General features: G+C 36.5%; 3 protein-coding genes across 7 annotated transcripts in view; 1 reads left to right on the top strand and 2 right to left on the bottom strand.

Annotated features, from left to right (window-relative positions):
- Nucleotides 1-264: 264 nt before the first annotated feature.
- Nucleotides 265-7,888, bottom strand: LOC111516795 (nuclear factor NF-kappa-B p105 subunit). The gene is made up of 3 exons (XM_074175035.1): nt 7,478-7,888; nt 3,604-3,810; nt 265-899 (listed from the first exon to the last, which is right to left on the bottom strand). Exons 1-3 carry the CDS (start codon nt 7,794-7,796, stop codon nt 370-372), a joined length of 1,056 nt encoding a protein of 351 aa, XP_074031136.1. The 5' UTR covers nt 7,797-7,888; the 3' UTR covers nt 265-369.
- Nucleotides 7,889-11,026: 3,138 nt separating this feature from the next.
- On the top strand, nt 11,027-11,818 carry LOC141482241 (uncharacterized). The gene has a single exon (XM_074175246.1). It carries the CDS (start codon nt 11,027-11,029, stop codon nt 11,816-11,818), a length of 792 nt encoding a protein of 263 aa, XP_074031347.1.
- A 10,066-nt stretch (nt 11,819-21,884) lies between these two features.
- LOC111516537 (uncharacterized) overlaps nt 21,885-23,569 on the bottom strand; it is a 116,260-nt gene continuing 114,575 nt past the window's right edge. For all 5 annotated transcript variants that reach the window (XM_074175038.1, XM_074175037.1, XM_074175040.1 and 2 more), the window contains 2 exons: nt 22,977-23,509; nt 21,885-22,514 (listed from right to left, as the gene is read on the bottom strand). In XM_074175038.1, the coding sequence (XP_074031139.1) occupies nt 22,270-22,514; nt 22,977-23,509 (778 nt within the window). In that variant the 3' untranslated portion in view covers nt 21,885-22,269. The remainder of the gene's footprint in view (nt 22,515-22,976; nt 23,510-23,569) is intronic.

Raw genomic sequence — 23,569 nt, 5'->3', positions numbered from 1 at the left:
CCATCATCTCAACTGGTATCAAAGGGTTCCAAAATCGCAGGAACATCCGCTGACACCATAGCACCTTTCAAAATGTCGTTCACCTGGTGATGTCGAGATGTACGCCCTGCACTTCTCCTGCAATTCAAACCATGTGCAACTATACTACCGCAAACACAAGTATGAGGCACACAAATAGATAAACCCATCCTACTGCTTTTTTGAAAGAATGAAAATAAGTTACTTGAGAAGTTACAGTATAAAATCATGAAATAATACAAATGGTATTCGTCAAAATATAATATTCTCATTGGTAGGTATACATAAAACAGTACAATAAAATCACACAATTATATAAAATCACGAAAAAGACTCATACAATCATAAAACTCAAACACAGGGCGATGGATAACCCATCATGGGCGACAAAAACATGTTCGACTGGTTCATCCTGGCGTTCAAAAAGTCGTTGGAGTGTTCCATCATCGGAAGCGGAACAGAGCTCCCCGGAATACAGGAACAATAATGCCCCGGAGAAAAATCTGGAGGAAAGAAATACTGCAGCCCGTAGTTCATAGGCGTGATCGGGGTAACATTCGGGGTATTCATGTAAATGTTAGGGGAGGGCGTCATCGTGTTCGAGGACTTCCTCAGGGTGATTTCCGGGGGCGGCACCATGAAGTTGGGGGGCGGATAACACGGCGAGTGGAGGACCGTCATGTAGGGGCTCATTGAGATGATCTCGGCGGGGGTGAGTTTTGGTTCTTTCTCCGGTTTGTGCTGATCTTCTTTCGCCTCTTTGATCTGATCGGCGGTGACGCCTAGATAGTTCTTGATGGTCTTGATGGCTTTGTTCTTGATCAGGAGGTCGTAAGCAAACGTGTCTTCCATGGCGGTGGCGAACATGAGCGGTGTGATGCCTGAAAATATTGAACATTGACATGTTAGAAGAGACTAGAAACAAAATCCACGCATGGAAGCAAACATTTATCAATAAATATTTTTCCTCCCGTTAAAATCTGTGTATGCTCTACATACAGTGTGTCAAAGCCAAATGGAATAAATTCATTATTTCGGTCACGGTACATATTTTAACAAAATCCTGAAACACGTCAAATTTAAATCATAATTTGACATACTTCAACGGAAAAATGCCACCTCTACACATTCAACCCCCGTCAAATGACAAGTAAAAACCCTCCGTTTTTCAAATGAGAAGTATAGGCTTGTGATATATCGTTTGAAAGGCCTTTTTATTCTCTATTCAAAAATGTTATCGCTTTCAGGTTTATTGCAACAATTAAGATAAAATTAATTGAAATCTTGTGGTTATCGAAATTCGATAAAATTCACCCAAAACTTATTGCAATATACTCAAAACTTTTTTCATGTTGAGGTATTTGTAATAAGAAAGTGAGCAAAAACCATAGCAATGTTCTTTTTAGATGATATCCTTTAAAAAACATACATACATGCATAAAAATTATTGGTTACGCAGGTGAAACCCGAGCACAACAGGAAGTAGCACGCTTATTTCATGAGAAGCAGTTTCGCGAGCTTGTTCGTGTGGGGCAGATAGAAAAAGCAACTCAAATTAGATGTGATGCTTGAGTTTGAGGAAAACCCACATACATCGAGTAGACAGACATCCACTACATTCAATGTTAGCCATACATCGATACTAAACATATTGAAAGAAAATAAAATGCATCCCTATAAAATGATACCTACTCGGGAGCACATGGAAGACGATTTTGATAGAAGAACTTATTTTTGTGAGCAAATAATGGACATGTTGGATAACAATATCATTACAATTTGAATTAGAAGATGTATCTTTTCTGATGAGTGCACTTTGTCTCTTAACGGTCATGCTAATCGGCAAAATTGCCGCTAATGGTCAACGGAAAATCCTCACTGGTTGAGAGAAGAACACACGCAATACCCTCAAAAGGTTAATGTTTGGGCAGGGGTTGTAGGAAACCATATCATCGATCCCTTTTTCATTGAGGGCAACTTGAATGACGATAATTATTTGGCATTACTTCAAAATGATGTCATTCCAAGTTTGGCAAATTTATATCCCGATCCAGGAAACACTCAAGTTCCATTGAATAGGATATGTTTTCAGCAGGCTAGAGCACCACCACATTACTAAGTTAATGTCCGTCAATATCTCGATACAAAATTTCCCAATCGGTGGGTAGGGAGGCGAGAATCGATTGAATGGCCAGCGCGATCACCTGATATTTCATCATTAGATTTCTTTTCATGGGGATATGTAAAGAACAATGTGTACAAAACTAAACCTTCAGATATGAATGACTTAAAAGAACGAATAACGCTTGCTAATAGGTCGGTCATGCCTGATACGTTAAACAATGTTAGAAGACAGTTTTATTTTTTTATTGGCAAAGATACATTGTTCAATGATACAAATTGTACGAGTCAATTTCCAAATAAATATAGAATTCCCACAGAAGGATATACCTGTGCGTGGGGTCTGCAGAAATTTGAATACTAATGAATACAACTTCAAATTTGAATACTAATGAATACAATTTAAAATTTGAAATATAAAGTGGTATGAGTAAATAAATAAAAGGTAAGACGTTTTAAAATTATCAGACATATTATTTTAATTATATCATCAATCTTCTTGTATGAATATGTGAATCAGTTTCTATGCATGTCACTATGATAGTAAACATTTTTCATATCAACGTGTTGGTGTATCTGAAGCCTTGGCAAACCTAAGACCCAGGTTTTGAGTTTATTCTTAAATGAATTATCACTCCTGATATTTTTTATATGATGTGGGACGAGATTATATAACCGAGGAGCTAGGTATGAGTAAGACCTTTGAAGGATGTTTTTCCTTGAATTCGGGACATATGAATTATTTTTTTGTCGAGTTTCATATTGGTGTTCTATTATCCTTAATTCATGTCTATTATTATGTTGTCTTATTATAGTTTTGAGAAAGTAGAGTTGTCTTATGTCTAGAATTGATGTTTCTTTATATAATGAGTCGGTCGGGTAAGTTCTTTTTTTGAGGTGGATAATTTTCAATACTGATTTTTGTGTTTGTTCTAGGTGTTTCAGAAAAGTTGTGTTTGCTGCTCCCCAAGCAATTATTCCGTATGTAAGGTGGGTTTCAAACAATGCATAGTATAGCATTCGCATCTGGGCTGTTTGTAGGGTTAAGATGTTGTCAAGACGTTCGCGGTGATCATTTTGAACATCTACTTCGTTAACATACATAGTTCTTTTTCGTATTCTACATTTCATTACGTTTTGCATTACATTTTAGTTTTTGAGTGTATTTTATCGAATTTCGGTAACCACATGATTTTAACTTATTTTATTGAAAAACTACAATTCAAAACTTTGCCAAAAATTATGTAGGTAAGTCAACTGAAATCATTTAGGAGTTTTTGTTTGGGAAAAAAACAAAGTTCCAATTGACCAATATTTTCCAACACTCCGTAGTATAATTGTGATTTTTAAATACTCACACCACATGATATATCCAAAATCAAAATTTCTATATAATTACATACATAAAGCTAGAAATCGAGCAGAAGAACACTCCGTATTACTGTTGAATGCATGAATACAAACCTGTCAAAGGTGTAGCTTTGTCGATATCAAACTGCACAGATAAAAACTCCAACACATCGTGTTGTTGGAATACTATAGCCAGAGATACAGGCGAGAGAATATTCTGCATGGATCTTCTCGAAATTCCACCCTCTAGCAGATGTTTCAAAATCAGGGACACGATCTCCATTTTACCACTCGATATGCTTATATGAAATACGGAGTACCCTGGAAAAGAAAAAAAGGTCAATGCCTGGTTCATATATTTTTTATGTTTAATTGGATCACAAATGCGGTATTTATGAAAAATAACTATTTCGGGAAATTTGTATCACCGGCGTTATACTTAGAGAAATCTTAATAATAAGACATATTAATTAGATATTTAATGTTTTCAGTTAAGGCCTAGACACATTGAAAAGTCATTATTGTGTAGGAAATCACATCAGCATATAAACTGTGTGATCGGGATTCGATGAAGTAGACGAAGGTCTTTTTTGCGTGGTCCTGATTGGCGAAGGTTTTACTGGTGAGGAAGTTATCGAAGTGCTTGAACAGGTGCTAGTCGGTTGGCGAGAGGTCTGTGCCGGCTGCTGTTAACGCAATTCTCGGTACATTTCGTCGATTTCCTCATAATAGGACTCTGCTGTGATGGTTTGGCCCGGTTGCAGAAAGTTATAGTGAATCACACTAGCCGCTGACCATACGGTAACCATGGTCTTATTGGTGAGTTTTCGCCTATGGGAAGTGCCTGGGTGACTCATCGGTGTCCAACCACTGTAAAGTCTCCTTTTGTCATAGAAGATTCACTTTTCATCACACGCAACGATCCGTATTGGCTGCGCACAAGTAGAAAAAAACAGTCCTCGAAATATGATAATTTCAGTCCCACATATAGGAGCTGACGTCCAGTTCTTACGCCATCCCATGCAACGTTTGTGATGGATCAGCTATTGACATTTTCAAAATGTTTCGGAATCGATGACTGATTCTGAAGATATAAACATGGGCCAAAACTCAGGTTTGTCAAAGGGAACACCCTGTATTTTAGGATAGTTTTGAAACTCCGAGATTAGTTTGATTCATTTGCAAATATGATGCAAACAATTCTTCCACAGCCTTTTTACTTATTGTGATTCACCATAGATCAAAATCAAATTTTAAAAAATCTTAGTTCGTATAAACCTAAACTGGATATTTTGTTCACGAATTCATAAAAGACACTTATACAAATAACAACAAGAATGAATCAATAACTACCTTCATTTGTTTTCAAAGCATTCCTGTTTTTTTTTCTGATTGATTCGGCCGTTACTTGATGAAGATCCATATTAATTTCAAAAACTACACCTCACGATTTGATCAAACGGACAAAACATTTAGGAATCGAATCCAGGAACATCATACGAGCTATGTAAATAAGAAAACAAATTCAACATATTCAAATCATCTTCTAGAAGAAAATCATATCTTTAACAAAGAGTTCGAAATTTTACACATAGAAAATAAAGGTTTGAAACTGAATCATTTGGAAGCAATGGAAATCAATAAACTTAAAAATTCAAACATTCCAATGAATGACAAACTGGAGTTGAATAGATCACCATTATTGAACTTGTTTTCTTAAAATCCCAGAAAGAATTATTATTGATGTAGATGTGAGGTAATATGCTTTAGGTAATCATAATGCAACAGGTACCTTAGGTGGAGGTTCAGGTAATTTTTTGGAGGTAGTCTCAATTCTGGTTACCTATAGTATATAAATATCAATGTAAGAATAATTTGAAGTATTCATACACTTGAGAAAGCTACTGTGCTAGCGAAACATGTTGTGATTTTATTTTTTCAAATAAAGTCGTGAGGTGTAGTTTTTGACATTCCTGTTGTATTAAACGATAATGTACTCATAAATGATAAATAGAAAATTTCATCCAATAGAAATCACTCGTGCTGTAAATAACAATTTGATGAAGAGAGTTATTAAATGCCTGGAAGTTAAGGAAAATGTCTCCGAACATATTTTGCAATAGGTTTTATATATTGTGTGAAAAGCGACCATGCAATGTTTTTTAATTTTAGCTTTTTTATGAAACATTTAGAATACCTAAATATTTTGAATTCATTATTTATTCATCTGAAATCCTGTCTTCAACAAAAACCATTACGGTAAATTGATAGCATTAATAAACTTTCTGTAACTGTTCGAAATGAAGATTTCGTAGCCCGTAGTTTAATGGTGGATATGCGCATGTTTGATTTTTACAAAAATAAACTGAACTATCTCTTGAACGGTTGATATAGTGAATGTTTCATGAAAATGAATCAAAAATCATCTCGGAATTTCAAAACTATCCTAATACACAGGGTGTTCCATATGACATATCTTCAGAATTTGTCATCGAACGCGAACACCCTGTATAACATTTTGGAAATATTACTTCTACATTTTTATTTTTATGAATCAATAATAGCGTATTTATGTATTATATCAATTTTTTTAATTCTATAGGGGAATCACTAGAAATCCGAAACGAATTTTGAGTAAACAAACGATTATCTTGAGGAGAACGTTTCATTTTTGGTGTTGAAAAAACGCCATTATTTTCATTCGTTAAATCATGTTAAAAAAAAACCTATATTTGCCAATTTTCAGGATATGAATCCTATTATATCCGAAAACATGGCTAACCGACGGTAATCGCGCTGTACCCCGTATAATAAGCTACCCCCTTTTCGAAAGGGATTCAGTACTCTGAAGCGAATTCAGGAAATCTTGGAAAACCAGAAAACTCGTCAGAAAGGATGTTTTGAAGCAGTTACCGGATAGTTAGGGGGGGTCTCTCATTCACTCTTTAAATTTTTTATTTCTCACTTTAACAATAGTTAATTATTCTCGTAAACTAGCGTTATTAGGTTTCATTCAATTTTATTTTTATTCAACTACTAGCAAACTGCCCCGGCTCCGCACAGGTGCAATGCTGATACTGGAAAGGTAACTATATTTTATGAACTCGCTTTTTTCCCGCGGCTGGCGCTCCAGTTGGAGTATTTAAAAATCCTTTCTTATTGCACATCTACAACATAAACCGAACCTACATTTAAAATTTTAGCCTCCGAAAATACAGCAGTACGGAAAAACAGTGATGAAAAGTTAACTTTAAGTTAACTCGTTGTGACGGCTTCTCTTCCTTGCGATGCTCCTGCTGCCTTTTTGATAAAGTATGTTCAACCATCGCTTTGGAGTAGCCATTCCGTTGAAGATCGTTTTCGATGATGTCTAGGTCCTTTTCGAGACCTTTTTTCGTATTACAGACCCATTATATTCGAGTAAATTTGCTTCTTTTCACGTTATTATCTATTTGTTTCAACAGAACTTCTTGAATTGACTTATTCGCGAATAGATACTGATAAACTTAAAACAATATGGTTATGATTTGCCTATATTGACAATATCCACAGGTTACAATATAGATAAAAGAAGCGGTATTAACGATTCTGAGTTAGTGAATCGTGTCTGCACAGAAGACATTAAATTGACTTATTCTTGTATATATTGTCTGACTAGAGAAAACAAAATCCGGTCCTAGCCGACACTTCGAGATATAACCTCAACGCATAAGCCACTGATAATGGCTGTCGAAGTAGCAGACGAAACGTTTCGTACTTCAGGCTCCATCCAGCCTACCAGTTCGAATTTTGTTCCCTCTAATTGTGACTCCGGCCGTAAAATCATATGTTCTTTATTAGTCTTTTACTTAAGGAGGTGAATACATACATTAATTTTGTCATCTATGGGTTTTCAAAACCCATAGATGCCAGGAATGCGTTACTCTTCACTAATTCCAAACTTTCTTGTGTGATGCACAGAATACATACATGCAGCGAATGCACTCACCATACTTGTTCTTCTTGCTAGCATCGGCTGAAAGCTTCAACAACAACTGGACCGTACTCAGATGCCCATTCCTGCAAGCCATCATCAGCGGAGTCCATCCCAGATAATTCTCGGCATCGATGGTGTGTTTTTTTAGCAACTCCTTCGTGATAGCTCCATCTCTTCCGTTGGCAGCGGCGTAATGCAACTCTGTGTTATGATCGTCATCAGTCAGGAGATTGATCGAAGAGGTGATCTTCATGGCAAGTGGTTCCGGTTTTTTAAACATCTTGAACAACTCTATTTCGTTGTCCGTCGGGTTAGGACTAGGATTCGACATTGTTGGCTGCTTTCGAAATTTGAGGTGTGTGTACTGTATTTTTTGGTTTTGGCGTGTCAGAAACTAGCTTTGCACGCACTGATTTTACTGAATGTATGGCACGGGTTTGTTTGTTTTTGTTTACAGAGTATTTTTTTATTGCAATCTTTCTTTTTGTTTTTGTAGGGAACCTAGGATAGGCATTAAAAAAATAAAAAGCGTTTTTTGAGAAGTTCTGCATTGAATACACTGCTCAGCTATTGAAGGGATTCAAAATAAAATTAATATAATCTGGAATTATCAACTATTTGATTCATTCATTGTAATTGAATAGAACTGGCCGATACTTGATGAAAATCCATATTTAAAAAACTAATCAATAGAGTTTATTCTATGATTTTCACTATAAGGGTTTTACAAAAACCGCTTCTTCAAGCATAACTAAGAGTTACTTCTAAATTACAACCTTATATACTATAACATAGTACCTATTCGTCTACCTAAGTAATAAATCTACCTGAAAAAGTCAGGTATCAATACATTTTTCGAAAGTCTACCTGTAAATATATTATTACCTGCGTATGAACAGATTCAATAATGGCGAATTATTTAAGTCAGTTTGATCGTTCATGAGATGGTGAGAGTTTTTGAATTTGTTTATTTCCATACTCTCCAACAGGTTCAACCTTTCTTCTGGAAATGGAGGGGTTCGTATTCATGGTTGAACTCATGTCCCTCTGAGATTAGATGACTGGCATATGTGGAATTTACTTTTCCGTTATGAAAACTATATTTGTGTTCCTTTATGCGGGTTTTGAACGTTCTTCCAGTTTGACCTATATAAAACATCGGACATGACCCACACGATAATTTATACACTCCTGATTTTTCTGAAACTGAACTTTTATCTTTGTTATTTTTAATGTGCATGCTCAAGTTGTTGTTGGTTTACACCTTTGCTGTGCAGAAAATCTGAAACATATTTGTAGTGTGTTGGCCTAAGTAGGTTAAGGTTCTATAACTTTTATCCTCTTCTCTTCGAATTTGGTAAACTTCTTTCAAAGCTTGACTGTATAACTTCTTTGATAATAAAGAATGTATCAGACCACTATCATAATCATTGTTGACGGCTATTTGCTTTATCATATTCAGTTCTTTATTGAAATTCGCTTCTGACAAGGGTACATTTATCAGTCTGTGGATCATACTGTTGAAAGCTGCTACCTTATGCTGATATGGGTGAGTGGACGAATTATGAATGATAATATCTGTATGTGCCGGTTTACGATAAATTGAAAAATCATGTTTGTTGTTAACTTTTGCTATTGTCAAATCCAGAAAATGTATAGATTCGTCCTGTTCCATCTCCACTGTGAATGTGATAGATGGGTGAAGAGAATTTATGAACTTCAAAAAGTTTGTCAACTGTCTGTTCGTTCCCGTGAAACATACCAGAATATCATCCACATATCTATACCAATACAGGAAACTTCTTACCAGTGGGATAGTGTGTATTCTTACCTCCAAATCGTCCATGAAAATCTCTGCCAGAATAGGACTAAGTGGGTTTCCCATTATGAGACCTTTGCAAGATGAGTAAAACTTGTCATTGAATTGGAAGTAATTCTGTGACAAACATACCGTAAGCAAGTCTAATATTTCATTTTTCACTACTGGATTGATAGAGTTTTTGTCCAATAGATTCTCCACCAAAGTAATCGTTTCATTCGGAGGGATACTGGAAAACAGATTCTTTACATCGAATGAAATCAATTTGGCATTATCCGGGAAGTAATATCTTGAATTTCATTGATCAAATGGTATGAATTCTTCAAACTGTATTTTGATTTGAAATTGGTGTGGTTTTGAATAATTGCAATGAGTTTTTTGGATATTTTAACTGAAGGAGCTGTGACGAAAGAAACTACCGGTCTTATCGTGTAGTTATCTTTGTGTAATTTAACCAATGAATACAATTTCGGTGGTTGTGGGTTCATGACTAACGATCGAAATTTTTGCTTTTCATCCATGACACAATGAATATTTTTAAAAGTTTCCTTGACTTCTTTCTGATATCATATCTGAAAATCATAGAATAAACTCTATTGATTAGTTTTTTTTTCATTTATTGTAAATGAGACATAACATACTTGTTATATCTCACTAAGTTTTTGAAAATTACGGTGTTTGTTCCCTTGAGATACAGTGTACAAAATATAATCGTAACTGTATTGCAACTACTGTGTATAACTGAGTGTTACTTATTTTATTTGTATTTTCTTATATCAGTTAATTGTTCATCACTATGTATAAGTTGTTTGATAAATATCATAGGTTGTTTGAGAATTAGACAGATGAAACAATAATATGTAACTGTCAAAAAAAGTCATTAAAGGCGAAATTGTTTGAATTCGTTTTTAATTTGATTAAGTATTTTACATTGGTCCTTCGAGTAATTATTGAACCGCTATGGAACAATACAATGAAGCAAATGAACCATCACACGTCAAAAATGTCCGACGGAGTGAGAGGCCCAACAAAGGAGTTCCACCTTCGAGATTTATAGATATGTCAAATGTAGTATTTGATTCAAGTGTGGTTACGGGTAAAATTCAACCAGGTCCAAGTAGCCACGCAAATTCTGCAAGAAAAGTCACATCTAGTAAAGATTCTCGCCAGGGGAAATTTCCTACAAGTGAACTTCGCAAGAGCTCATTTTCTGCTCCACAGGGATATTGTCAAACAATATGCACAAAATGCGAATGTCACAAATAAAGTTCTTTCACAACAAAAATTGAAGAATCTCGCGGAATTTTCTGGCGATTTGACTGATTGACCTATTTTCATCAATGAGTTTAGAAGATCTACAGATCAGCTTGGGTTATCTGATGAAGACAATTTAATCCGTTTGAATCGAACATTGAAGGGCAAAGCAAAAGAAACTGTCAAAGCTCCACTTATTTCTCTGAGAAACGTCTCCAAAATTATCAAGATGCTTGAACGAAAAATATCCTCATTTAGACCGTGATCTATTGGCATCAATAAGAAATGCTAAACCGGAGCTGTTGATCGGTCAGGATAATTGTGGCCTCATAGTACCAAGAAATATCATCCAACCACAACTGCATCAGCCCATTGTGTCTCAATGTAAATTAGGATGGATAGTGCATGGTCCTACCAGTGAAACTGAAACCTTTCTTTCCCATGTAACTCTTTGTTGCAGACATTTGAATAATGATAAACTGCATAAAATGGTGAAAGATATCTTTCATCTTGAAGCTTTTGGTGTGAAAATACCAGACAATGTTATCAAATCAATCGAAGACAAAAGGGCTGTGGAGATCATGGAAAGAACTCTGAAGAAAGTCGGTAATCATTATGAAATAGGGCACTTATGGAAACGTGACAACCTTACTCTACCGCTCAGTAAAACTAATGCCCTGAATCGTCTGTATTGTATAGAACTAAAAATGGACAAGGATGCCAAATTTGCTGAAGAGTATACTGCAAAGATTACTGAGTATCTTCAAAAAGGATACGCCAGGAAGTTATATCCATCTGAAGTTCAGAATAATAAAAACAACTGGTATCTTCCACACTTTGGGGTTGCGAATATCAACAAACCTGGAAAGATTCGCCTGGTTTTTGACGCTGCGTCAAAATCTCAAGGTGTGAGTCTTAACGGATTCCTTTGCCAAGGTCCTGACTACGTTCCATCTTTGATATCTGTCTTGTGGCGATTCAGACAGGGAAGAATTGCTTTTGGAGGTGATATCAGAGGTATGTTTCATAGAGTTTCAATTATCGAGGAAGACAGATGTGCACAATTATTTTTATGGCGAGGTATGGAGAGAAACCAAAGTCCAGATGTTTACGAAATGAAGGCGATGATTTTTGGTGGAATATCGTCCCCGTCTGCAGCACAGTTTGTAAAAAACAAAAATGCAGCGTCGTTTGAAGATGAATATCCAGGGATTGTCCGTGCAATGGAGAAACAACATTACGTCAACGATTACTTGGACTCCCTTGGATACCCTAATTAATCACCTTAACAAAAATGGATTCTACACAATTGCATACGCAGATGACATAGCTATCTTGCAGACCAGCAAATTTGTAAACACACTGTGCGATAGAGCGAAGGATGGGCTCAAATTAATAGAAACATGGTGTAAGGAACACTCACTGTCGATCAATCCCAAGAAGACTGAGATGGTCCTTTTCACCAGGAAAAGAAGTTTAACGGGCTTAAAACCTCCCGAAATCTTCAAAAGCAAACTGAACTTCTCTGAAGAGGTGAAATACCTTGGTACTATCCTCGACAAGAAGCTAACATGGAACTCTCATCTACAGAGTAGAGCAAAAAGAGCATACGTGGCTTATGAGCAATGTCGGAGGACAGTGGGACGCGCATGGGGTCTTTCACCCCGTGTGGTCACCTGGATCTACACTGCAATAATAAGACCTATGTTAACGTATGGAGTCATTGCATGGGGACCGAAAATTCTACAAGCAACGGCCATCCAAAAATTATATCAAATACAGCGAATGGCCTGTTTAAACATCACAGGAACCATGAGAACAACACCAACCGCGGCAATGGAATTAATCACGGGTCTGACCCCTCTGGATCTGTACGTTAAGGAGGTTGCGTTAATGGCCATGGTACGATTGCGCACGGCTGGTGTAAACCTCGAAGTAGGAATGGGTCAATTGAGGCTGGGCCTATGGCGGGAAGCACTCACTGCGCAACCTCTGCTGCAGGCAACAAGTAATGCAATTGAACCCAAGTTTGTGTTTAATAAACCCTACAAAATACAAATCAAGCAGAACACAGAGTGAGATGTTACAAATGCAATACGGATTTATACAGACGGCTCAAAAACCAAAGAAGGCTTATGATGTGGAGTGTACTCGAGGTCACTAAGCCTAAGAATTAAGTGGGGAATGGGAAGAAATACCAGCGTGGTTCGAACAGAACTGGCTGGTATCTCAATCGCCACAAAAGAAATAACCAAGAAAGGAATTTCTGGCAAAAACATAACAATTTGCACTGATAGCAGACAAGCACTATAAGCCTTGAACAGACAGCGTATTACCTCAGGGCTAGTACTAGAGTGCCACCAAGATTTAGCCAAAGCATCGGTAGATAATAACATTATCCTGAGGTGGGTTAAAGGGAACGACAAGAGTAAAGGTAATCGCATTGCCGACTCTTTAGCCAAGGAAGCGGCTGGACTAAGAATTTTAGGACCCAGTGGCACCCACGGCCTGATGACTTCGACAATTGCGGAACTAGTCAAATGTTACACCCATGCTCAATCCTTAAAGAGATGGGATGAAATCAAAGGATGTAATCTTGCCAGGATCACCTTGGGCGACCCTGGGAAGCTGGCGCCGAAGAAATATCTGGCGATGACCAGGAAAAATCTACGCCTTACAGTAGGATTTCTGACTGGCCACTGTCAACTAAGGAAACACCTCCATAATATGGGGCTAGTAGACGCACCTCTATGCAGGATGTATGAACAGGAAGATGAGACTGTCAGGCATGTCCTGTGCGAGTACCCGGAGTTATCGTCAATAAGAGAGTGTGTGTTCGGCGAGTCTTGGCCTACACCTGCCGATATAAAGGAGATGTCTCCCAGCGACCTGTCCACCTTCCTGGAAAGGACAGGATGGACGATGACCTAGAAGGACAACTCCTCGGGAGGATATACAATGGGTCACATGTGACCTAAGTGAGTGGGCTTACACTCACCCTCCCTACTCTACAGATACAGATACTTGGACTCTTGCCATACGATAGATGAAGCTATCGATAGAATTCGAAATGTTATTGTTGTTCATGAAGAGGCAAATTTTGATATGGTGAAGTGGATAAGTAATTCAAATGAAGTAATGCAGTCGATTCCAGAGAACTTGCGTGCTAATTCTCAAGTAGACGTGAAACTGGACTCAAAAATGTTAGAAAGGGCATATCCTGGTCTCCTACGACTGAAAATTTTGTATTTATATTGAGCCTGAAAAAAATCCCTGATGAAATCTGCCATGGAGAGGAAGTACCAACAAAAAGGGAAGTACTGCGCACGGTTATGACAGTATTTGACCCGCTTGGTTTTCTTGCTCCTCTCATGATAAATGCTTGAATTCTGATTCAGAATATATGGAGAAGTCATACTGATTGGGATCAAGCTATAACAGAAGAACTTTTCTACACCTGGCTGAAATGGTTGCCCAATTGAAACATTATACTCATGTCACTATCAGCAGATATTACTTTCCTAATTCTACGTTAATCAACAAAGTTGATTTGCATTTATTTCCCGATGCAAGTGATCAGGCATATGCAGCAGTCTCCTTTTTGAGGATGGTTGAAAATGACGAAGTCCACATTTTTAGTAGCAAAATTCAAAGTTGCTCCAATAAATCAACAAACTATCCCGAAATTGGAGTTACAAGGAGCAGTGCTTGCATGTAGAATGGCAAAATCTATAAGGAAGGAACTGGAATATGAAATTGATAAAGTTCACTTCTGGACTGACTCAATAGTTGTTATTCATCAAATCAGGTCTGAATCAAGAAGATTCCCGATTTTCGTAGCTTGTCGACTTGGAGAAATTCACGAAGACTCTGATTTGTCGCAATGGCATTGGTTACCATCTGAATTGAATGTTGCAGATCGAGCGACGAAAGAAAGGAAAGATATCGATTTGTTGCCAGGAGGTGAGTGGTTTTCTGGACCACATTTTCTAAAATTGCCTGAAACCATGGACGTAAAAAAAATATTTTTCTACGTCCATGCCTGAAACTGATTGGCCGGAAGAACCACGTTGCTCCAATGAAGACAATCTGATACTACTCTCAGATATTGATGATAGTCTAGTTATTCCGATGGACTTCCCCAATATATCTAGATTCTCGAAATTTAATCGACTCATTCGATCTACTGCTTGGATTCTACATTTCAAAAAAGTTGTCAAGTTTACAAAACTGTCTAGGCCGACCGATTTAATGTTGAGTGCAGATGAAATCGAAGATTCCATGAAGTTATGGATCAGAAAGTGTCAGGAAAAAACGTTTGGAGAAGAAATTTCCATTCTGAAAAGAAAGCTATTTCTACCAAAGTCTAGTCGCTTATATAAATTATCTGCCTTCTGGGACGATTATTTTATATTACGCCTGGGCGGTAGGATTCCAGATACGAAAGAATTGGATATATCATTTGAATCGCAAAACCCTATTCTGTTAGATCCAAAGCACAAATTCACAGAGCTCCTCATAGATAAGTATCATCAAGAATCTAAACACAGGTTTGGAGACAGTGGTCAACAATCTTCGTTCCAAATATTGGATTATAAATATACGAGTAGCTGTAAAGAAGAGCTTCAGAAATTGCCAAGAATGTAAAAATCGAAATTGCAAACCTCTTTTTCCAGAAATGGGTTTGTTCCCTCCCGAGCGGTTAGGAGCATTTTCTTTCCCGTTTTCATACGTTGGAATTGACTTTTTTGATCCCATGACTGTTGTAATAGGAAGAAGAGTAGAAAAACGTTACGGCGTACTCTTTACTTGTCTCACCCTCCGTGCAATCCATATTGAACTCGCGGCATCTTTGGACACAAGTTCTGCTATAATTGCTATCCGACGTTTTATGTGTAGAAGAGGTCAACCAAAGGAAATAATAACAGATAACGGGACCAATTTTGTCGGAGCAGAACGTGAACTCAAGAAATGGTTCCAAAGCTTAGACCAGAAAAAGGTTTCAGAAGAAGTCGCATCTAAAAATATAATTTGGAAATTTAACCCTCCCGGAGCTCCACACATGGGTGGAATCTGGGAAAGGATGATAAGATCTATTAAAACAGCTCTGAAAATCAGTTTGCAGTCCATCAATCCAAAAGAAGAGGTTTTGGTAACCTTGATGAGTGAAATTGAATATATTATTAATTCAAGGCCCTTGACACACATATCAGTCGATCCAAATGAGCCAGAAGCTATCACTCCGAACCATTTTCTGCTATTGCGACCAGGTGATGTCAGATCATTCGGCAGTGTGGGGCTTTCTAGCAGAAAGCAATGGGGAATTGCACAAGCATTGGCAGATACGTACTGGAAACGATGGGTAATTGAATCTGTTTTAATCTGTTTCTGTTTTTCCGTTAACCAGCTGTCGCACCCCTACGAACGACAACCCTCAGAAGTCAAAACTTGTGCGAGCTAAGAATTAACGAGGTCTTACCTTTTAACGTGTGATTCCTAACACGGGTTGAACGATAGCAAGTGAATATCGATCGTTCAGACTAGGGCTTGAACCACTGACCAACACGGCAGTCAATTCGAGTGAGTGAACAAATCAGCCATGCCGAACCGCTTGGCTACCGACCGACCAACACTTCTTCAGAGACAAAAATGGCATGACAAAACTTATCCTATTACAATTGGCGACATAGTTTTGATTGTGGACGAGAAGGCACCTAGGAATCAGTGGATCATAGAAAAAATAGAAGAAACGTTTCCCAGTAAAGATGGAGTCATCAGAGTTGTTCGAATTAGGAATAAACATGGAACATATACGAGACCTGTCACCAAAGTGTGTATTCTTCCAGTCAGGAGTTGATATACTCACCTTGCAAAGTCTGCTTGGGGGTGGAGAATGTTACTTATTTTATTTGTATTTTCTTATTTCAGTTAATTGTGCACCACTATGTATAAGTTGTTTGATAAATATCATAGGTTGTTTGAGAATTAAACAGATGAAAAAATAATAACTGTCAAAAAGTCATTAAAGGCGAAATTGTTTGAATTCGTTTTTAATTTGATTAAGTATTTTACACTGATTCATTTTGCTAGACAGAACGTATTTATATGAAAATAATTGTATACATAATCTGAAAATCGAACAAAAAAAAATAAAGAGTCATTGTGTCGTGTTTTAAGAACTGCGTATTACCGGATATCGCATCAGCATAAGTCAGCTTTGACATTGATCTTGTTTATCCATGTTATCTTGGGTATGAATAGAGAAGGTCAATAAACAACATATAACATACTTCTATAATGAACAATAAGGGATGTATACAATGTTTTACTATGACGAGTTAATTTAGTTAAGCGATATCTACGTTACTCGTAAAGGTGGAAAAATAAAATAAAGGTGGTCTCGAAGAACGTCAGATTGACCTTTTGAGATTACATTTGAAATCGTTATAACCATTGCAGTTTCTGAGAAACTACTCTACACTTTTTTTCAAATAGCGCCCTCAACAATTGTATACTTCACTTCAGTCTTTCTTCGACTGTAAAATGTGCTTCATTAAATTTACAATGTGAAGAAAAAATTAATGCTTTTGCTGATGACATTGTAATATATTATATTGCTCTAAATTCAAAAGAAATTAAACAAATTATTCATGAAGATTTATGCATAAATTTAATGAAACATATCTTTTCTTCACTAGTTATCAAAATTCACTGCCAAATTTGGTTCCAATAAAAAAAGTTAATTCAAAATTTGTGAAACCGGATCTATCGAATATTCATGTATAATGATTGATAGGCATTTATTATTTTTACTCATACTCATATCATTCAATACATTTCACTGATGTCTTGAATGATATATAACACTTACCATGCAAGCCAATGTCACACTTTTGACGCCTGGTGATACGTTTTTTTGTGACAGGAACCACATCTAATATAGTTTGTTTTTTTGGGATTTGACTAAATGGTATATAAATCAACCATGTACTCTTTGGTAAGGGAATTGGACTACATGAGGTTGATCAACTTGAATAAACTTTTTTTGGGGAGTATGTCAGTATGTCATTACGTATGGAGTGAACCCATTGGTTCCCTCTCAAGGCTCTCTGAATGTCACAACATTACTGTCGTTCAATTTGACAAATACTATGTTCAGATCACTAATTTTATTGTAGTTATAGGATCCTCAGATTTTTTTCAGTATATTCGAGTTACACAAAATACTACTCAGAATACGATTCTTACGTATTTTTCCAGTACCATATAGTTTTTTTTAGAATTAGATGTTCTAGTAAAGCAATAGTCGTGAAAAAGTTATCGAAATATACATAAAATTTCCATTTTGATCATACAGTATCATCATATTAAAGCACCACCGAAGTTCCAACACCCAACCCATATATTCTGCTAATATTTCTTGCGCCACCTTGATAGGACTCAAATCAATTCATGTATCCTTGACCGGTGGTTCCGACCCATAAATTGAAGCCATATTGAATGGGTTATCCATGGATGTAGAAGGACTCAAATAACACATTTCCCGCTAATCTCTACATTGACCTGGTTTTCTAAGATGTTAACTATTTGTTTCTTCAGTTATTTTTCAATGATTGTTTCATCGAAGAAAAGGGAAAACTTCAGAAAAGAGGTATGGTCGGTTTCATTTTCACTTTGAGGCTTTTCAGAATGACCATTATTGTTCTGAATATCTTCTATTATATAATTGATCTTTGATGTTTTTTTGATTGGAGAGAATTTCACTCAGATCAGAATCGAATTGTTCTTTAGACGAAAGCTCACATTTACTTTCCATTTGTGACGCAGACAAATTATTTGGCTGTTGTTTTGTCTTCTAAATCTACATGTGATATTACCAAAAACATGAGAGTATAGTATTTTTCCATTGTGCAATATATATATATATATATATATATATATATATATATATATATATATATATTAAATTCTACAAAAAGGATTTGAAGCTTTATATCTTCTATTAATTATCTGCGAGCGCTTTCGACAGTTGGTAGTACTGTCATCATCTGGCACTCCTCAAACTGAACTGGTCATCCTGTTGTCTGTCTCTTTATACGGTCAGAGCGTCTTAACTCAGGTATTTCAGGTACTTTAGGTAAATTTGCCTGTATTTGTTCTGCATCAGGTACTCTTCTTCGTGTTAGATCTTCTATAGGAATGTGTATGGTTTTGTTTAATATATTGAATGTGAGATCTTGTTGTGTTTTGATTTGTACTTGTTCCTCGATAAGTGATTTATGATTGTTGAATTTATGGATGTTCAAGTTTTCCCAAATGTCCATGCAGTTTCCCTTGTTGATTTGTTTTATTAGTTTTATGTTCTCTGGTGGGGGAAAATTATGTTTGTTTTGTATGGCGTGTGTTGCAAGGTTTGATTTATATACTATTGGATTTATGTATGCCTTTTTGTGCTCATTGTACCTTTGGATCAGTTTTTTCTTGGTTTGGCCGATATAGAATTTGTTGCAGTCCGAGCATTGTATACTGTATATCCCGTTTTCATAGTTGTTTATTTTTTGTGTTATCTTCGTGTTCGGCTTGTATGTGATGTTGATGTTCAGTGGTTTGAAGATGTTTGTTAGTTTTTTGGTTTGGTGTCCTACGTACGTAAATGCTGTCCATCGTTGTGTTGTTTTGTCTGTTGGGGTGGCTTGATCCTTGTTCTGTATTTTTTGTTTGATTCTATTTTCTAATTTATCTATTGTCTTTTGGGTGTATCCGTTTTCGTTCGCTATTTGGTATATGATTTTCCGTTCTTTGTTTCGGGATAAATAATAGAAGATATAAAGCTTCAAATCCTTTTTGTAGAATTTAATATTGAAATACTCAAAATAAAGGAAAATTAGTTGCATCAATCAAAATATATATATATATATATATATATATATATATATATATATATATATATATATATATATATATATACATATACACATATACAGTGTCACCATTAAAGTGCGCACCATATGGGAAACTTTCTTTTCGAAAAGTTTCAATGAAGTTTAACTTAGGCACTCGTTTGTGCTTTAAATTTAACTCAAAATGATGCGGCCAACTGCGACCCACTGACGTTCAGTGGTCAAATTCAACTTTTTTTTTGAAAAAAATTGAAAAAGTGCATTTCTACTAGGATAAAATTAACGTTTTGCTTATTTTTGACAGATATCCCCTTTATTTTAAAAAACAAGTTCGGTTAATTGTCATCAATTCATGTATACATAACAAACTCATCATGGAGTTCAACTTTTCTGATAAATTTTTACTTATACGGACATTTTTAGAGAGAAATTAAAAATGTGCTATAAAAATTTTAACATGACTGGTGCAAAGTTTCAATCACTTGGCTACTAGAGTTGAAATTACATTAAAATTTCAATATTCAGTATTTACAGATTATTAAATAAACACTAACTAGGGCGGTAAGGATGCTTAATAACGTTGAATAAAATTTTTAAGTAGGTCTTGACAAACAAAATGCATGCTATGGTAGTGTCAAGTTGTTGATTTACTTGTCAAATTTTCAACAGTTATTGTTGCAATAATGTTGTCTCTTCAGCAAAGAATAGAAATAGTTTCAATATGTGGTGAGAATACATCATACCGGCAAGTAGCTAAAATTTTTAATAAACGGCATCCAGGAAAAAATGTTCAATGTGTCAAGGATAATGTCGAAATTCAGAGAAACAGGATCCGTAGCAAATCAATTTAAGAAAAAGCACACTCCAAGTAAATATGTTTAAAAGTTATTGAACACGGGCATGGAATTATTTTCCAGCAGCTTGACTGCATTAACCTTTCTAGATTTCATATCATTTCTAGAAACATGTGGATTCGTTTTCCGATGGCATTTCAGGTTAGCTTCCCAAATTTCTGCTACCGCAGTTTTCGGTTGATTGGTCAAACCACCAACACTGACATAAAAACTTGGCAAGTTGACTTGGGTGTCACACCAATAGGTGGTTCCACTTATGTTTCGCTTGCGTTTACGCAGCTATTTTCATCAAGTACTTTCTTGGTTTTTTCTCATTTTGTCTTCAGTCAAGGACCGCCTGCCCGGTACTGACGATGCCCAATAGGCTGAAACAGCTGTCTACCGGTGGCTCTTAAATTGAAATCAATATGGGAATGATCAAAAAGTACTTACCTATTTATTTTTTGATTTTCATGGAATTATTTTCCAGCATCTTGACTGCTCGAAACAGCTGAGCATGTGATAGATAAATGTCTGGAGGGTGAGTGGGCTGGAGAGATTGGAAAGAGCATATGGAAAAAGAGAGGGGGAGTGTGTAGGTTGCGGAGGCAAAACGGAGTAGGGAACGAATGGGCAGAGCAAGTGGTGAAGGGTGAATGTGTAGATTAGATTAAAGGCTCCTAGAAAGGAAATTGACAACGCCGCTTGCCGTCTCTTTGACTGGGGTTGAAGGACTAACAAGATTGTTAACATATTTTTTGACTCTAATCATATAGTAAACTAGGCACAGACATAAGTAATATGAAACTGTATTTGTTTCTTTTGTTGTTCTTGTTGATACCGTCATTTTTTTATTTCATTTAGCTAGGATGATATATTTGCTTTTTGTTGTTGATTTTTCATTTTGGAAATGAAAAATATGGGGCTTCTTTTCTTTCTGGTTGGCCGACTCGCGATGCACTCAACTAGAGCGCTGTTCACTGTCATACACATAGGAGATATTTCAACATGTGCAGATGAAAAATAATCAAAGTAGTTTTTCAAATGCAGCTGAACAATTATTCATATAATACTAGACAGTTTTATTTCGAATTAGGGCAAGACACATTTGAGGTGTATTACATGTAAAAATTGGGCATATCTGGGTTGAAGTACTTCTAAAATGCCCAACCCTTTCGACAAATACTTCACCCTTGAACATAAATTAATTTGTTTTGTATAAAAATGTGAATGAAGTCATTGTATTTTCATTATTATAGTTTATTGCTCAACTGATTCAGTTATAAACAAATTACCACAGATCTGTCCTCCAATCTGTTTTTCCGTTAACCAGATGTCGCCCCCTCAGAATTCAAACGACAACTCTCAGAATTCAAAACTTGTGCGAACTAAGAATTAACGAGGTATTGTCTTTCAAAGTGCGATCCCTAGCACTGATTTGACGATAGTCAGTGAAAATTAACCGACTTCGCGGCACGTATCACCGTTTCACCTGACGGTCGATTGAATGAGCGAAACAAACTACTCAGGCCAACCCATCCGTCTACAAAACGGCCGTCCAATCCTAATGCATGATGTCATTAAGTACCTTTCAGAAATATAAAAAACAACCATTCTAGAAAAATCGAAAAGTAATATATTTATAGTCGCCATATATATACATATTTTCCAAAAATATACATCTCATCACAAGGTACCCTCAAAATCGGAGTAACAAACGAACAACTGTAACAGTCTACATAAAATTTACAACAGGTCACATTTACAAAAACAAAACGTTTTCAAAAAACATTTCCAGGCGTTGGCACGAGAAGAATAGAACTATCACATTCCAGTCGCTTTAAAAATACGAATTTACTTTTAAAAAATGTACAATACAAAACCTAACACTATTTTAATACTTAGGGAATTTAGGGAACGTACCAAGTGCTTCAACAGAAATGGCAAGAGTCTGATTGTATGGCAGAAGATAATTTACACAAGGCGAAATCACACTGTTTACATTTTGTTCAACATATCACTCTCAGAACCAGAGTCCAAATTCGCTTTGGCTTTCCTCAACACTTGGCTTGTCTTGTGGATCTGTTTGCAGATGGTTTTCTCCACTTGTTTCTTGCGTTGGTTGGCTAAACTAAGCTGAGCTGCTGTTTCTTCCAGCGCCCTCTTCATTCTCATGAGCTTCCTCTTCAGTTCGTTGTTTTCATGAGCTATTTCTATTGTCCTACGGCAGCAGACATCACCATCTGTGAAATTAAAACGGAGGAAATTTAACAATAGATATATCATGTAAATTAACCAATGTAATAAATTTATGAGATTGATTTAAAAGTTCATTTTCTCTTCTGAGAGCACGTAAATAAAAGCTTGTTCAAAAGATTGTTTTTCAATTCTCTAGAATCTGTTGAATATGAACATGTCTATCACAAATTGAGAATCATCCTGAGAGCTTGATTCAGTGTCTTCTAAGAATTTCGGAGACTATTTGTTTGATCCTCAATATCACAAATTGAGTTTTTTCACTAGTTATTTCCAAACCATTACCATTATCCTGTACCAATTAGTAATTTGCGATTCATCATATTCAAATTGATTGTTATACCTTCACCAAAAAAATTATTGTGGATATGAGAAAATATTACACTGTAAAGCATCTTGGCGTCTTGAAGGAAATCAATGAAATCTTGGCTATAGAAATATCAACTCACCACAACTAGCGACCTCCAGAGGGTTATTATCGCCGTCCAACAAATTGCTCATTGACTCAGTCAGTTCGATCGTCTGTTTCAACGGCCTCATGACATTCGCAGGTGCCTCTAAGCTCGAGAACCTTCCGTGGTCGCTCTCGATCCCCAGATCGGGCGAAGAAGTTGCCTCCTGCCTCTCCACATCTACGGCCTGTGGACGCCTAGAAAACGCCCGAACTCCCGCATCTTCAGCGTTATCCTCCGAGCTATAGTTCGTGTTTGAGAGATGCCTGTAGTAGGGCACTGCCTGAGGAGGGCTTCTGGCAATGAAATTGGGTAGGGATGCGTTCAAATCGACCCTGCTCGCTTGCAGCCTTACGAGTTTATTGCGGAGTTCTGCATTGCTCGATTCGATCTCACTGATCTTCACCTCCAAGGCGGATTTTTGCTTCTGAAGGGCAGATACTTGTTGTTGGCAGCTTTGGTTGACATCGTCGAACTCCTTGCGGATATCAGCGATTTGCTGCTTCAGCTCAATGTCTCTCAAGCTGTACCTGTTATAGTTTCAAAAATAGGTTGAATAATAATTCATTTTAAAAACTTCTATGAATAAA

Source organism: Leptinotarsa decemlineata, unplaced genomic scaffold (genome assembly GCF_025532065.1).
Source record: "Leptinotarsa decemlineata unplaced genomic scaffold, Ldec_3_MD MMD2_tig00000882_RagTag_RagTag, whole genome shotgun sequence".
NCBI classification, from domain to species: Eukaryota; Metazoa; Arthropoda; class Insecta; order Coleoptera; family Chrysomelidae; genus Leptinotarsa; species Leptinotarsa decemlineata.
The sequence above is the reverse complement of the archived record's forward strand: the minus strand, read 5'-3'. Positions and strand labels throughout refer to the sequence as shown.

Coding starts and splice junctions, on each gene's coding strand:
- LOC111516795 (XM_074175035.1), bottom strand. CDS start 7,796: ATGTCGAATCCTAGTCCTAACCCGACGGACAACGAAATAGAGTTGTTC. Junction 3,811..7,477: donor TAGCAAGAAGAACAAGTATG/GTGAGTGCATTC, acceptor TTTCTTTTCCAG/GGTACTCCGTATTTCATATA. Junction 900..3,603: donor CAAAGCTACACCTTTGACAG/GTTTGTATTCAT, acceptor CAATATTTTCAG/GCATCACACCGCTCATGTTC.
- LOC141482241 (XM_074175246.1), top strand. CDS start 11,027: ATGGTGAAAGATATCTTTCATCTTGAAGCTTTTGGTGTGAAAATACCA.